Source organism: Hippocampus comes, unplaced genomic scaffold (assembly GCF_001891065.2).
Source record: "Hippocampus comes isolate QL1 unplaced genomic scaffold, H_comes_QL1_v1.1 scaffold283, whole genome shotgun sequence".
NCBI lineage: Eukaryota > Metazoa > Chordata > Actinopteri > Syngnathiformes > Syngnathidae > Hippocampus > Hippocampus comes.
Window position 1 is genome coordinate 22,217 of NW_017806234.1, and position 17,127 is coordinate 39,343.

General features: G+C 44.1%; 1 protein-coding gene across 1 annotated transcript in view; it reads left to right on the top strand.

The window, feature by feature from the left end:
• The first annotated feature begins 285 nt into the window (after positions 1-285).
• Positions 286-17,127, top strand: part of LOC109507240 (nuclear pore membrane glycoprotein 210-like) — a 19,429-nt gene continuing 2,587 nt past the window's right edge. The window contains exons 1-16 of the mRNA XM_019856527.1: positions 286-342; positions 1,774-1,914; positions 2,031-2,165; positions 2,296-2,451; positions 4,492-4,690; positions 5,238-5,383; positions 7,403-7,621; positions 8,050-8,223; positions 8,343-8,526; positions 8,711-8,817; positions 9,503-9,607; positions 9,918-10,019; positions 10,158-10,286; positions 10,547-10,674; positions 10,757-10,892; positions 13,044-13,106. Coding sequence (XP_019712086.1) covers positions 334-342; positions 1,774-1,914; positions 2,031-2,165; positions 2,296-2,451; positions 4,492-4,690; positions 5,238-5,383; positions 7,403-7,621; positions 8,050-8,223; positions 8,343-8,526; positions 8,711-8,817; positions 9,503-9,607; positions 9,918-10,019; positions 10,158-10,286; positions 10,547-10,674; positions 10,757-10,892; positions 13,044-13,106 — 2,133 coding nt within the window. The 5' untranslated portion in view covers positions 286-333. The remainder of the gene's footprint in view (positions 343-1,773; positions 1,915-2,030; positions 2,166-2,295; positions 2,452-4,491; positions 4,691-5,237; positions 5,384-7,402; positions 7,622-8,049; positions 8,224-8,342; positions 8,527-8,710; positions 8,818-9,502; positions 9,608-9,917; positions 10,020-10,157; positions 10,287-10,546; positions 10,675-10,756; positions 10,893-13,043; positions 13,107-17,127) is intronic.

A 17,127-nucleotide genomic window follows, 5' to 3' on the forward strand; every position in this document is an offset into this window, starting at 1 on the left:
TAATTTTGAGCGGTCTTTCCCTCCAAAGGTTTCTACATGCCCCAGCTGTACAAGATCTGGTTCAATTTTCCTGACAAATATTATTTAGGTCTTCGGGTGCAAGGAGTGTTTCGTCTTACCGACAGCACTTTGTTTGTGGTGGAACCTGCCTACGTAGGTTAGTTCACTCACTTCTGCTTACTTTTGTTTTGAAAGAGAAACGTGAGTGCGAAAAGTCTTTTTCAAACGTGTGTTTGATTTAGCCTTTAACATTCATCCTGGAAACAGTTGGGTTCTGGAAATGGGTCGAGACTATGATATGAAGTATTCGATAAATCTGGCAACAAGCTCTACATGTCTGATGTAAGTAAACCTCAGTCGAAGAGCACCTGTCAATGACACTGTCACAGTAAAATGAATCCTGTTGATGAACTACATGAAACAGGGCTGTGACATACTTCCGATCTTGCCAGTGATTGGAAAATTAGTTCCCAATGTCAAATCATTTTGAAAGAACAGAATAAGAGTGCTTTTTCAGAAAGAGATTACCTCATCATCTCACATGGTTACAATTTGATCTGTCTCTCTGGACGAGATCCTCCCGCTTGGAAGAAAGGCTGTCTTTTACACAATCGTTAATTAATTATGAATAAGAGTAAAGAAATGTCATTTAAATTGTTCACCTGATTTATGTATGCAAAAAAGGTTCACGAAAGACACTGGTGTGGCAGTGGTATTCTATTCTGGCATTGTGTGTCAGTAAAATTTTTCTGGTGTGACCTATGTATTTTTGTGACAGGTTTTATTGAAAAATAACCTTTGGTTAATTTCGGAAGAATGCACATTTTGGTTTTGCTTGGGGGCGGGAGGGCTGAGCGAAAATCAAATGTGTAATCGGCTTGCCTTGAATCTTAGTATTTTTGAATACACGTTGAATGGATGTCATTTTAATTATTAGTCCCCTGGCGTTAAGTTCTTTATGTCTGTGTAAATATGAAACGTGTCTGATTATTTTCTTTGTTGTACATTGAAAATGTTTAATGAAGTTATGAAGAACTGTTTCCATTCGTAACTTCTGGCTCCATCCGCAACAGCAGGAAAAATAACGGATTGGAAAAAAAGAGTAAATTGCAATCCCTCCATCCATTTTCAACAGCACTTATCCTGAACATGGTCGCGGGGAGTTGCTGGAGCCTAATCGAACTGACTTCGGGCGGAAGGCAGACTGCACTCTGAAGTGGTCGCCAGTCAGTCGCGGGGCACAGGAAGCGACTATTCACATCCACATGCACACCGTCACCGAGTCGGGACCGAACCTACGCTCCCCGCAAACACGTCAGGCGAGTGCACCACCACACGAGTAAATATAAAAAGGTGAAATGTAGTTTTGACGTCCAGCCGCTATAATGGCATAATTAGTCTTCACCATTTTCCGAAAGATTTCGTCCACATCGCGCAGTGGACTGGGAACAAAATGAGGAGGGTGTTTGTTATTACAATCGCTGCGTCATCGAAGCGCTCTTTTATTTTCTGTGCGTTTTTCTTCTCTTTGTTGCGACGGAGCAAAAAGTGAACGAAAATTCGACATTTGAAATTCACAAACGAGATCGGAACTACGTCACGAATCCGATTGCCATATTCCATACCGGGATGTCAGCTATGTTATAACGATTGTTTCTGCTCACATATGACACACTTTCTATTTCAGCTCATAGCTTTACTGTGACCACCTTTCATACAATGCTACAAAAAGCAAAGTTATTGGTGTTGCTTTTCTACCTCCTCTTTTGGCAGAATATCCGAATCGACTCTGTTTTCCCTCTGGATTTCTTTGATATTTTGCACTCTTCCCTGAATGGATCTTACCATAGGGTCAAAGCTATCAAAGACGGCCTGAGTGTCTTTGATGCTACTTTGACAGCTGTTGAGGATGAAGTAAGTTTGATTTATACTTGCTCACATTTCAAAATGACAATAATCTTTAGTTTATCTCCAAAAAAAAAAATCGTCAACTTGATCAGTGACTGTGCCCTCTGTTCTGCTTCTCGGAGGATGGGGTCCATCCACTCGTTAAACCAGTCCACAATGAACAGGATGTGGAAATCTATAAACCTATTGTTCTCAGTCCAAGTATTCTTACATTCCCATGGCAACCCAAGGTCGGACCTTATCAGTACACAATTAAGGTATAATTCATTTGGATGAGCAAGACGATGACTGAGTTGTTAGCAAAGGTGTTTTTTTTTGGTGTTTTTTCATCTCTCATACTGTTCCATTCAATGTCATTGAGAGGTTTTTGCTCTTTGCTTTGGATAGGCAACAGGTGGCAGTGGAAATTTCAGATGGTCTTCATCCAACCCAAGTGTGGCCACAGTGACTGTCAAAGGCGTGATGACGACAGTCAGTGACATTGGTGTCAGCGTCGTAAAAGCACAGGATATGCGCAACCCACTCCACTTCGGAGAGATGAAGGTATGGTGACTCTGACAGCATCATTGATAATGCCTATCATTTACTCTTCAGCCAATTTAATTCAGAATTATGAATCTATAGTTGTTAAATGATGATGCATGGCATGCAGGTGATTCATTACCTTTTCAAAGAGTTTTTTTTTTTTTTTTGCCACACACAAAGTTGGCACATATCAGCTCTCAACTACTTTGCGATTTTTCTGCAGCAGTTATCACATGCATTTTTTTGGGGGGGTTGTGGGGGCAACTTGTATATCATGCTAATATAATGTAATACAGCACAATCGCAATTTAACAATATTACAAATCAAAACCTATTCTCCATCTTGAATATTTAAATTATTGTTTAAGAACATAGTGCAATGGTAATCAGAGTGCCCCTTTCTGCTTTGAACATGGCGCCCGAATAGGCAGCCGCCGGCAAGTGCCCTTCAAGAGCCATGCGTTTTTTGTTGTTTTTGTCTTTTGTTATGTCACATGGTATTGTTGTTACGTCGTGTGGATCTGATGTGGATTGTTTTCAGCATTTTTCGCCATGACATTCGTCAAAGAAGAAGAATCTGCGCTTGGTGGTTGCGCCTTTTTGGCAGCACACGTGTACCAGCACTGATTTTGATTGGGAGGAATGTTGGCGTCATTTGACTGTCAATGCTGGACAGCTCCGGGGCGATTGTGTTTTGCGCCTGTAATGGGCAGCATTTTCACAGCCCCGCTTTGTTCAGCGGAAAGTTCGGTGCTGTTGGACAGTCTGCGGCTGGATGGATGCATGGCTTGAGGAGCCGACGATGAGAAGAAAGGAGCGTCAGCGCAGAGCGCCGATGCGTTTGTGGAACTGGGAGTCGCGGCTTGGAATTGAAGCTGATTTCCATGGGACAGGAGATGAGAGACAATCTCTTTTTCGTTAATGGACGCTGCAGCTTCTTGTTGCTTTCAAACTTAGCGTGTAGCAGACGTGTGCACATTTTCAGCATGACGTCTTTGATCCACTGGTGAAAAGGACACTTTGATTCGCTCCTCTTTCACCTATAACTGTTTCAAACAACAAAAGTGTATGCAGGAAAAGTGGGTAAGATTGCACGACTGTCTGTGTCTTATGTGTTGTGTTGTATTATTTTGTCATTTTATGTTAACTGTTCTTTTGATGGCGGCGCGGGCACCTGCAGCGGCTCCTCTTGTTTTGTTGTCTGGTTGAGAGGAAAGAAATTTCATCTGTGCTGTATGTTGCACAAACAGCGCATTTGACAATAAAGTTGTACTTGACTTGACCTGACTTGTCTTGAACTGGTCCTTTTAAATTCACATTTTCCACTTTTGTTTGCATCAGCTGTCTTTTTGAAAAGGGCCGCTCAAGCCTGTTATCATTTTGATGTGCAGTACGCTTGTTATTTTGCTGCTCAGTACCATTGGATATGATGCCAATGACGTGTTACAAACAATCATAGTATGGCAATGCATAGTCTGGGTCAGGTCTGGATAACCCTTTTTTTTTTGTTTGACACGACGGATTGTGATGCTGCCTTCAGTTCACAAAAAGTCACTTGATTTGGCACACAATCGAGCAGTGACATTACATCCTAAATCAATCTTCCAACGAATCAAGTGACATTTTCTCAGTCTTTAAAATGTTGTCAATGGATTCAACACCGAAATTTAATGGGAATGAAAAATCCTTGTCACAATATCCAAAAATGAGCCAAGGAATATGAAGTATTTGCAAAGTAACTGCGTTTTAATTACAAATGCAAATGATTTATGTTAATGGAGATGTTATTAGAATTGTTTCTTTTTATTAGAGAGTTGAAAGCAAAACTGCTTGGAGGCATCCAGTTTTAACAATGCACGAACTTTTTGAAAAATGTTGTGGAATTTTTTTTTTTTTTTAAAAAAAAAAAAAAAAAAAGACAACTCTTTTCCATTTTTGGGGCTGTCAAGGTTATCAGTACAATTCCTTCGTGATGTTGGAGCTTCATCAACTGAAACTTGTGTACACCTTGATCCCCAACTTTGACACCGATGACTTTGAATATATTCATTCCCGTAGGTATACGTCGTTGAACCTGTGGCAATGGACTTCGCTCCCTGTCGAGTGGAGGCCCGAGTGGGCACGATTCTAGAACTACCGCTCAGAATATTTGGCCTGTTGGAGGAAGAGGGGATGGAGGTCGTCATGTTGAGTGACTGCTCCCACTTTGACCTGCAGGTTGATGAGGAAAACCAAGGCGTCTTTCAGCAGCTTGAAGGTGAGTCTGCAAATGGATTCTGATGTGTAGCAGCTGCTTCAGTGCATAAAAGATAATTTTCTCCTCATGTTGCCAGTTGCCTCACTCATCGGAGAATTGCCATCAAGTGAAGGTCACTCACTAGTAGATGCTCATTCGTTGATTGTCCTGTTTTGGACAGTTTGTCATTGGGAGCTACAACTGGTCACAAGTTGTCAAGCTGGAGCAGACCACTTAAGTATTTCATGTGTTTGAGGGTAAAAGTGCCGTCTATTTTGCTTCTTCTTATATTCATTGACTGAAGCAGTAAGGCCAGCAATACATTAATTCTACGTCAACCATCTGTTGTGTTTTGGGTAAGACCCATTTATGGGGCTTGTTTAACATTGAAACAATGAATCTCTTCAAATTTCCATTTCAGATTCAATTCAATCTCCAATTGCTAATTGAAAAAGTACACTAGGAAAAAAAAGGAGTATTTTGTTGTTGTTTTGTTTTGTTTTTTGGTGAACAATTACGGATATTTGCATTCCTCCCTCCCCCAAACACCTCTCTTTATGCCTTGCAGGTCGACTGTCTCCCGGCGAAGACCACTGCAGTGGATTGATGGCCAAAGCTCTGACCCCAGGCTACACTACGCTCTTGGTCAGCTACACCCATGGCAACGTTCACCTCAGTGCAGAGATCACCATTGCAGCTTATCTTCCCCTCGGCGTGAGTCTTAAAACATAATTTAGACTTAATGAGTCTTGACTAGTCTCAAAACTAATAAGTTCCTTGTGGGCGTTTTTGTCCATGAACGGCTGCTGACCTACTCCCCTTGGATGTTAGAGGGCACCAAGAGGATCTAGCTGGGTCACAAATGTTTGCTTGAGCCATTGTTGTGATTCTATTTTACCTCTGCCTCACAATTAGGTCAATTATGATATTTGACGTGTAATAATAATTCTGTATCGTAATATCGTATTGTAATATCGTTTGTCCTCGAAAGTGGCAAAGCCACTTGTGCAAGCTCCTGCGCATTCATGCACACAGCCTGCCCTGACAATCAAGGCAGGAATGAGATGATCAGTGACTCTTCAAACACTCCCTCCCCTCTTGGTCTTCTTCCAGGCTTTATGCATTTTAATTATGCATTATACGCTGGCTTTTCTGATTGACACACGTTTGCTTCTCTGCTGCATCAGAATGAGATGGGCTCCAAACAGTTGTAGTAGAATACAAAATTCAACAGTACGACACGTTTTGATGAGGTGACAAAAAACCTGATGTGGAACATTTCAATAATCCTGAAGTACTCTCAGATTTGCTCTTGCTGAATGTTCTATCCACCTGAACACATGCATTTTGATTCGACACTTGTGAGGCATTGTTCTCTAAACTGTTCAAGATGTTCTACTGATGTTTCTCCGCTTAGTTCTGCAGAAATTGACTGACTTGATTTTCTTGCTCTGTGCTGCTGTATATTTCAGGGCAAGTTCTCACTTTTAACATGGAATTAGGAAATGAATACATCGTAGTAGTGGTGAGCGATATGAAAAAAAAATCCTCAATCACAATATAAGCAATTTTATATCCCAATAACGATATACAGTAATCACTCGTTTTTTACCGTTAATGGGGAACAGAACGCAAGGTGAAGACCACGAGGTAGCATTTGCCCCCCCCAACCACCAAGAATTTTCATGTATGTGTTTGTGGGTACCACCATGTTTAAAATATATAAACAGTATTTCTACTTTACATATTTGAGGCAAGAATTACAACAGTGCATTCATATATTTACTTAAATCGTTGATTGTCAAACATTATACAGTATTTAACATTCATCAACAGTGCCTTCTCAGAGAGGCAAAGAGGCTTGTGTTGATGGCGTCGAAGGCAGCTCTCACATAATTCACTCAGCAGATTCTTCCTTCTGCTTGAGGTGCTGATGGTGTAGGTGAGGTTTTTGAATTGGGGAAAAACATGGCAATCGGTAGCGCTGTGATGTTCATCTTGTCTTCTTATTAGTTGAAATAGGTTTAAAATATACTGTGTGTGTGTGTGTGTGTGTGTGTGTGTGTGTGTGTGTGTGTGTGTGTGTGTGTGTGTGTGTGTGTTTTTAACCTCCTGGGACCTGGCGTCCACATGTGTGGACATGACGTTGTGGGTTGTCAAGACTACAATGTTAAATTTTGGACTACAAGGGCCTGGCGTCCACTTACGAGGACGTTACATCATGTAAAAAGATAATTCTTTGTTTTTACACTCATCAGGTCCCAATTAGCCTAAATATCAAAGAGAAAATAAAAATAAACTAAAAATGCATGCCTTGCAAGAGTTCAGGTCTTAGGAGGGTATATATATGTATATATATATACACACACACACACACACACACACACACACACACACACTCTCTAATATATACTCTATATCGTCACATTGCAGAGCTCGACCTGATAGTGTGTTTAAATAAATCATCTTTAAAAGAAAAGAAGACACACTTTTATGTTTTAATGAGAGCAATTGTCCCGATGGTGTCATTTGTCAGGCTCTTGACCCTGTGTCCGTGGACACACACATATATATACACACACACACACACACACACTCTATAATGTATACTGTATATCGTCACATTGCAGAGCTCGACCTGATAGTGTGTTTAAATAAATCATCTTTAAAAGAAAAGAAGACACACTTTTATGTTTTAATGAGAGCAATTGTCCCGATGGTGTCATTTGTCAGGCTCTTGACCCTGTGTCCGTGGCTGTGGTGACACTGGGTTCCTCTAAAGACATGCTGTTTGAGGGTGGGCCTCAGCCTTGGGTTCTGGAGCCCTCTAAATTCTTCTGTGAGTTGAGAGCTGAGGTGGAAGAAAGTGTGAGCCTGACTCTGACCAGCCCACTGTCCCATAATTATGACCAGCATTTGGTCAGAGCAACTTGCAGGGCCTTGGGAGAGCAGGTAATTCCTCCATGCTGACCAAATATTTTGCAGGGCCTTGGGAGAGCAGGTAATTCCTCCATGCTGACCAAATAACAAACTGGATGTGTATCATTGGGACTAGATGGGCATGACTTTTTCTTCATTTAACAACACCAATAAGTGCTCAACATTCTGTCCTTCAAAGATTTCTTGGTTTATACTGTATCATTGGGCACAGCATTGATGATACGGAACGATCCCAACACACTACTAATCCAACAGAAAGTTAGTTGCAACAACTTTATGTTAACTGTTTTGTTGAACGCTTTGTTACAGCTGCAGCTGTTGTGAAAGCACTATATAAATCAGGATGTATTGTATAATTGTATTCTGTTCCCAGAGAAGAAATGTATTCTCCATGGTGAGCCAGTGTCAGAGCTTTGTAGTGATCCTTCATAAATGTGCAGATGCTGGAAGTGAGGGTGCGAAACAAGGTCAGCATGACCAACCCTTACCCCGCTGTAGAGCGAGCATCTGTCAGGTTTGTTTGCGCTCCTCCGTCACGCTTCACCCTGGTCCCGGTCTACGCCATTCCGCAGCAGGAACTAGCATGCCCTCTGGTGCAGCAGAACAAATCCGTGGTACGCATGTTATTTCCCTCTCCTCAATATGACAATCCCACCTGAGTGTTGTTTTGATGGTATTTTTGTAAAATGATCAAATGCGATTTTGAGTGATTATGTTTGGGTTGTTTTTTAAGGTCCCAGTTTCAAATTGCCGCAACTCACTTCTGGACCTTGCAGCTTTTGACCACCAAGCGCGGACGTTTGACAACTTCAGCTCACTGAGCATCGTGTGGGAATCAAGCAAAGTGTCCCTGGCCAGTCTCGAGCCTCTGACCCTTCAACCCTTTGAGGATGAAAACAAACAGATGAAACTACTTGGTAAAAGTGTCTGCGCTTAAAAGTTGTTGAAAGGTTATATTTGAAGCGACCAAATCCCATATATCTCTTGATGAGCTTTTTGGAAAGAAGCTTTCACTGAATTTTCATTGCTGTCGTTCTTTGATGTCCAAAATTATCAAACGGATTTTTGCATAGCAGTTCCTCTCTGTGTCATCTGTAACAGGCCGACAGACTGTTGTTGTGCACCATCAATCGGGGATTGTTGCCATCACAGCAACAGTGCTGGATTACCAGCTGTCACATATCAAAGCAGCCAAAGTTCAGAGTCGAGTAAGTGTCACATTTTTCAGTTTATCTGATCATTGAGCAGTCTGTTTTCTCTCCTTGCTGTGACTGTGACTTACTGGCCTGTGCGGGGTGCTGAGAGATGTTCAAACCCTCCTCGGTACGCAGCTGCTATATAACTGGAACAAATTCTCCAAACTACAGTGTTTTGTGTCTTCACTTTTACACTTGTCTTTTATTGTCAAGGCCTCATTTACAGTAATGCTTTCTACCACAAGGTTATCAGCAGCTCGACAAGGAAAGGCGCATGTTAATGTTGGTTGTAAATATGAAGTCACTGCTTTGGTAATGAACAGCACCGAATGTGGCTGCTCAATTCCTTAATGTTTTCAGCTGTTTTGTTGATATTTTTGTTCGATTTTGTGCAATGCCTCACAAAAAGTAGAAATACATGAGTTTCTTTTGCCACAAGAATTTAGCAGCTCCCCATCTTTGTGGCGCAATTACAGTCAATATCGCTTGACTTTTGAAATGTATCATATCATTCTGCAAATTCGGTCTGGATGCATTGTGATTATCTACTGGTACTTGATCATGAACTTTTACATTTTACAGAATGCATTTTTCTTTTGTGATGTTGTCAAACGTGTGGACTCTTTATGCATTTTATTTTCATCCAAATTTGTACTACTGTATATCTTCAGTCTGTTCTGACTGTTCTTGTGGATAGGTTGGCACATTTGCCCCTGTGTCAGCAACATTGGAACTCATTTTAGTTGAAGATGTGCACATCTTTCCTGACACACTGACCTTATACAACCACCCAGATGTGCGGGTAAGAGAGAAGTTTTTCTTTTACCGCTTGATTACTGTTTAGTCCATGCATTTGGTGTTAAGTATTGTTTCTTTTTGCAAATGACTTCATCTCAGCTCATCTTAGTTTGACCCTGCTCATTCTTCTTAGTGGGGCCCTGCTAGCCTCAGACATGTCTGGAGAAATAAACAGAATTATGGTGGGGTCCTGTTGATGCGACTAGCACAGCATGTTCAACCATACAAGTGACCTGAAATTGTGCAATGAAAGTCTGATCCAATACAAATTTTGACTTAGCTCAAAAGCTTTTTCGTGTGTGTTTTCCTTGTAGGGTAACCTTGCCCTGCGAGAGGGATCGGGCCATTTTGTTGTCAAAACCAGTGTTAAAGATGTTGCAGATGTGGTATTGAAGGACACCCAAGGAACAGCTCAGGTATGTAGGGGCATCTGGAGTTCTAGTAGAGTGATTTAGGGAAGGGAAATCGAAATTCACAGTCTAGATACACAAGTGAAAAAGAATGATGATCCTTGCCAGTTTGAATTTCTCACTTGAATTCCTTCATGTCCCCAGGTTTCCCCCATCCAGCCAGGTGTGGTGCAAGTGATGGTTCATGACCTTTGTTTGGCATCCCCATTGACAGCCAAAGCCACAGTGCATGTTTCTGAAATCCTGGAGGTGAATTTGAGAGTGGTCGACAAGGTCAGTTTCCAGTCTGATAATTCATCTTTGTGGTTGATGCTGGAGCCGCTCGACATGATGATCCTTCTTAGTACAGAATAAAAAAACAAAAAAAAAAAACGCACACGTTCCAGACGTGCCTCAGTTGCCTTGATCTGTTTGTTCTGTAAAAGTGCTCAACTTTTAATATTCATGGAGTTAACTTGGTCTTCAGGTTTGCTCTTCCAGTGAACCGAATTGGTGATTTCCCTCTTGAGTGGCCTCATTTGTCTCATTTACAGGTGGAAATGGGCAAGTCAGTAAGGTGTTGTGTCAGAGTGTTGGATGATAACAAGAAGCCTTTCTCAGCCAGCTATTTCCAAATCATGAAATTGAAAGTTAAGGCAGTGACTTCAAACGTCTCATTGATGTAAGGGCTGTGAGACTTGATGTGTTTTTGTTGTTCAAAATAGCTTAACCTTAATGGACACGCCTTTATGTTCCTTTTACAGACCAGTAGCAGAGTCTACAGAACACGACACTGCGGTTTACCTGGTAAAAGGCGTTTCTATTGGCCAGACAACCTTGTCTGCTGTTGTAGTGGACAGAAATGAGAGAAAATTGTTATCTGCCCCTCAACAGATTGAGGTATTTTGTTTACTGACGTTTCTTAAGGAATGATGAAAGTCCTCCAGATTTTCCCGAAATTCCGGATTTTCAAATTTACATGAAAATTCCTCTGGAAAGTTGAGGAAAAATTGCCTAAAATTAATCCGGATATTAGTTGACAACATTGAACGAACACGCGTTTTGAGTTCGTTGTTTTGCTTTCACGAGCGTAGACATGTTGAGGCACGAACACTAGTAACAGTAAAGAGATCTCTTTATAAACACACTTGCCCCAGTGGAACGAATAAAAGACACCATGGACAAGACAGTTGTAGTAAAAAATCTATATTTGGACAAAAACGGAAACAAACAGATTAGCAGAAAAACGTGTCTGTCCGACTTCGAGCGTTGTGTCGTTTCGGCTAGCTTAGCTTAGCTGTTGTCGTCGATTAAAGCTTCTTTGATCTGTGACGTCGGTTGTGTCGGCGCTGATTGGTTAAACCCAAAAGGCCCGCGTATGTACATGTTCACGCTGACGCACGCACAGCAGAGAGCAGCGGGCTATCGACTGCTGAGGCGCGCTTCGCTCGAGTGGCACCCCTCCCCTCACATTCTCATGGCCTCGCCGTATCTGAGATTTTGATATTTCGGCGAGAACGGAAGTCACAAAGGGTGCACGTGTGCACACAAAAGGCAGATTAATCTTTGAATGTAGAGTATTTGAATAGCGTTTTGTGTAAACTAATTCATGCGTGATCGGCCAGGTACGGCCCCCAGCGCAATGTTCAAACAGGTAGACAGGCAAGCTGACATACGTGCAATAGACGCGAGTGTTAGGAACACGTTGAAGTGGTCATAGCTTGAGGAAAAGGACTTGAACGGAGATTTTTTGTCAGACGACAATGTTCCCTTGCAGCCCCCGGGACATTCCGCACCATTTTTATATATATATATATATATATATATATCTCCCTAACGCCATTTGTAAAACGAGAAACACAACACATAAAAATGCAAATGAGAATGCATGCGCAGAGTAGCTCGTAAAAATGAATTACCCCCTTTCAGTGATACACCTCTGCCAAGAATACACGGTTGACCTCGCACTTTGAAGGAATCTCTCGTCAGTTATTAAATGTTCCCAAGCTATGGCACCGAATGGCACAACAAAAGTCAAACTTTCAGGTCATTTTTGCACATATGTGAGGACAAATGCATGGGACAAAATGTCTGTGAAGATGAGGGAAAAAAATATTGATGATGACGTAAGAACAGGAAATGGAACTTATCTCAACAGTGTCCTGGCTGCTCAGTACAACATAAACAATACACCATTTCGTAGAGGGCTCGTCCTCCTTATGGTCATCCTCAGCTGTCTTTGGGCAAGAGGCGAGTGGTTAGCTAGTGACTCATCGATCTGTGGTTTGGGGGTTGATTCTGAGCATTCCTAACTCCCACTTACTAAAAACATGCATGTTAGGTTCAATTTCGATGACACATTCTCTATAGGTGTGAGATCGGCACCCAGAGTGGAAACTAGAGTCGATTAACAAACACATTAAAATGGGTTATCATCCGGGGTTATTTTACGATCATACTGAGCATGCCCTTATGCCACAGAGAAAATTTCTATTCCTGAGTCATCATAAGCGGCGGCTGGAAGCAGGAGTGAAAGCTGTTAAAAATAGCCACAATGACGACGATGACAAGAAGAAGCTGACGTGAGCAAGAAACCTGCTGCACAACTTCACGTCATCCATCCATTTTTGTTATCCGCATTTCCTCACGAGGGTCGCGGGCGTGGTGGAGCCTATCCCAGCTGTCTTCGGGTAGTAGGCGGGGGGAGACAACCCTGCACGGTTTGCCAGTCAATCGCATGGCACACATAGACGAACAAACATTGCCGCTCACAATAGGGACAATTTCGAGTGTTCCATTAACCTGCCATGCATGTTTTTCGGATGTGTAAAGAAACCGTAGAACCCGGAGAAAACCCACGCAGACACTGGGAGAACACGCAGACGCCACACAGGAGGCAGAATCGAACCCTGCACCTCTGAACTGTGAGGCGGATGTGCTAACCAGTCGACCACCGTGCCGCCACTTCACATGACTGTGGACGGTATGAGTCATTATCAGGACTGCTCACAACTACTGTATAAACTCTGTGTTACTGGTTTCTCTCAATAGGTATTTCCACCATTCAAACTCACCCCCCAGAAAATGACTCTGCTGATTGGAGCAATGATGCAGGTGTGTTTGAATGTGGCGTATTGATGTTTATGCTGACAGTAGACGGCCTCAGTTGAACTTGCCAGAAGAGTTCATTTGGTCCACAGTCAATCTTCCAAAAGGGACCTTTGCCAGGCTTTCTCTCGGAAACAGCACTGGCCTCTATGCTCTCCTTTCCAGCTCCTCTTTGAGTGTGCTGTTATGCTTATTAAAAAGCACTGTGATCTAATCACAACCCCCTCAAATTGCTCAACATTACAAAGGGGAATATACCCAAGTGGCCTGGAGGTGGGGATCGTTGGCGAGCGCCTGGTGGCTGGGTCTAGACCAGGGGTGGGCAATCCCAGTCCTGGAGGGCCGCTATCCTGCATGTTTTCCATCTGTCCCTGTTGCAACACACCTGATTCAATTGTTCAGGCCTCGACAGAGCTTGCTGATGATCTGATCATTTGAATCAGGTGTGTTGGAGAAGGGACAGATGGAAAACATGCAGGATAGCGGCCCTCCAGGACTGGGATTGCCCACCCCTGGTCTAGACCCAAAAGGGCCCGGCCAGGCTCAGCCCGAAGAGGCAATGTGGGTCCCCCTTCCCAGAGAAGTTCCGATTTGAGAGAGTCGGAATTGCCTCCACACACAGCTTGGGCTCTGGTACCACTTCTCTCGAGAGGGGTTGGACTCTCTTCCACTCCGGAGTTGCAGAGGCGCAGAGCAGGTGTGAACATACTCATCGCCCCACCAGCTCAGCGCTTGTCATTTGGGTTTCACACCGATGGACAAGAGGGTAGCCTCCCTCTGGCTTCCGTCGGTGGGATGGTCCTGATTGTTTGTGCCAATGCACCAAACAACAGTTCAGAGTCCCCACCCTTTTTGGAGTCCTTGGAGGGTGTGCTGGAGCGCTCCCTCTTGGGACTCCGTCGTTCTGCTGGTGACTTCAATGCTCATGTGGGCAATGAAAGTGGGACCTGGAAGGGCATGATTGGGAGGAAAGGCATCACCAATCAGAAATCGAGTCTTTTTGTTATTTGACTTCCGTGCTCGTCATGGATTGTCTATAACGGACACCATGTTCAAACAAAAGAGCGTCCAAATGTCGCAGTTCGATGATTGACTTTGTCCACCACCTATCATTGGATTTGCGGTCACATGTTTTGGACACTCAGGTGAAGAGAGGGCTGGAGCTGTGAACTGATCACCACCTGGTGGTGAATTGGCTCAGATGGTGGTAGAAGATGCCGGCTCGACCTGGCAGACCCATATTGTGAGGGTTTGCTGTGAGCGTCTGGCAGAATTCCCTGTGAGAAGGAGTTTCGACTACCACCTCCGGCAGAGCTTTTCCAACGTCCCGGGGGCTGCGGGGGAACATTGAGTCCAAGTGGACCATGTTCCGCACCTCTATTGTTGAAGCAAGCGATCGATAGGAGTTGTAGCCGTAATAAGGTGACCGATGCCTATCGTGGCGGCGACCCAAGAACCCGCTGCTGGACACTGGCAGTGAGAGATGGTGTCTAGCTGAAGAAGGAGTCCTGTAAAAGGCCTTTGTGGCTTGTGGAACCCCAGAGGCAGCTGATGGGTACAGGCTGGCCAAGCAAAACGCAGCTTCAGCCATCGCCAAGGCAAACACTCAGGCGTGGGAGGAGTTTGGCGAGGCCATGGAAGCTGACATCCGGAGGGTTTCGAGGAAATTCTCTTCCACCATCCAACATCTCAGGAAGGTGAAGCAGTGTACCAATAACACTGCATAGTGCGGATGGGGCGCTGTTGACCGCGATTCAAAACGTTGTGAGTCAGTGGGCAGAATAGTTTGAAGACTTCCTTCACTCCATCAACACACCTAGGACTCTGAGGTGGGCTCTCCTATCATGGGTTTGAAGTCACCTCTGTGGTTAAAAAGGTCCTCGGTGGCAAAGCCTTGCGGGTGGATGAGATCCACCCAAAGTTCCTCAAGGCTCTGGATGCAGTGGGCTGTCCTGGTTGACATGCGTCTGCAACATCGCGTGGTCATCGGGGAGAGTGCATCTGGATTGGCAGACCGGGTTGGTAATCTCTATTTTTAAGAAGAGGGACCGGAAGATGTCTTCCGACTATAGGGGGATCACACGCCTCAGCCTCCCTGGTCATTAAGGTCATTTCAGGGCAGCTGGAGAGGAAGGTCCATTGGGAAGTCAAGTCTCAGATTCAGGAGGAGCAGTGTGGTTTTTGTCCGGACTGTGGAAGAGTGGACCGGCTCTACATCCTTGGCAGGGTCCTCAATGGTGCATGCGCTTTGTGGACTTGGCGAAGGCGTTTGACCGTGTCCCTCGGGGAGTTCTTTGGGAGTGCTTTGGGAGCACGTGGTACCGAATGCACTGATATGGGCTGTTTGGACTCTATTGCACCAATGTCAGAGTTTGGGTCACATTGCCGGCAGTCAGTTCGATATGTTTCCAGTGAGGAGTGGACTCCGCCAAGTTGCCCTTTGTCACGATTCTGTTCAAAACCTTTATGGACAGACTTTCTAGGTGCAGCTGAGGCGTTGAGGTGTTCCGTTTTGTTGGCCTCAGTATTGCATCTCTGCTCTTTGCTGATTTTGTGGCGCTTTTGGTTTCTTCAAGCCGCGATCTCTAACTCTCACTGGAGCGCGTCGCAGTCAGGTGTGAAGCAGCTGGGATGAAAATCAGTTTCTCCAAATCTGAAACAATGGTTCTCAGTCGGAAAAGGGTGGACTGCCCCCTTCGGGTTGGGGATGAGATGCTGCCCCAAATGGAGGAGTTTAAGTAAAATCTTGAGGTCCTGTTCACGAAAGAGTGCAGGATGGAGCAGGAGATCGTCAGGCGAATTAGTGCAGCGTCTGCTGTGATGCGGACTTTGGATCAGTCTGTTGTGATGAAGGCGTTAACTCAAAACGCGAAGTTCTAGTCACGGGTTCTACGTTCCTGCTTTCACCTAATGATCATGGGCCGTGGGGCCTGGTCGAAACAATGAGATCCTGGTTACAAGCAATCGAAACGCGTTTCCTCTGCAGGGTGTCCGGGCTCTCCGTTAGAGATAAGGTGAGAAGCTCGGTCATCCGGGAGGGGCTCAGAGTTGAGCCACTTCTCCTCCACATCGAGAGGAGCCAGATGAGGTGGCTCGGGCATCTGATTAGGATGCCTCCAGGACGCTTCCATGGTGATGTGTCCCGAGCATGACAGGAGGCCCCAGAGCAGGGGTCGGCAACCCAAAATGTTGAAAGAGCCATATTGGACCAAAAAATAAAAAATCTGTCTGGAGCCACAACAAACTAAAAGCCTCATAAAGAAGGCAACACACGCTGTATGTATCTATATTAGCTATATTAGCCTACTATCAAAATGACTAAGTTGGCTACAAACACACAATGAGCCTTCGCGATTAAATGCTTTTTTTTTCCCTGCAATGCATCCTGTTGAGCAGGGGTCCCCAACCTTTTTTGCCCCACGGACCGGTTTAAGTCAGACAATATTTTCAGGGACCGGCATTTAAGGTGTGGCGGATTAATACAACAAAATAATATGGTATGAGCTGCATGAAAACTGTGGTGTTTTCGAAATATAATAATAAACACAAGGAGCCTCTAATCTGGTCGCAACACTCACTCTGGTAATGTTTAATGCCTTCAAAATACGATACAACGCAAATTCAAAGTGCATGAAAATGACAACTCACCACAGCCCCGAGCTTGATTTTCTGCAATCAGACAGTCCCATCTCGGGATAATAGGAGACAATGACACCTCAAGTGTGTGGTTTATGTCCAGTCTACTTCGTAATTTTGTTTTAGTCGCTGTTGCTGCAGAAACTCCCCACCTCACACAGGTAGGATGTCGGAAATAGCAACAGTGCTATTGTGGCGATCTCAGAGTATTCAGCCATAACTTTGATCCAGTTGTTTCGAACGTACTTTTAAGGCCGCCGTCATTTGCGATCTCCAAGCAGCTTTTTTACTCAATTTGCGGGCTTCAGCGTTTTGTTTATGAGCGTCATCGGTCACGTGACCGAGAAGTGTGACTTGACGTGAGTCAAGCGTGACACAGACGGATGGAACA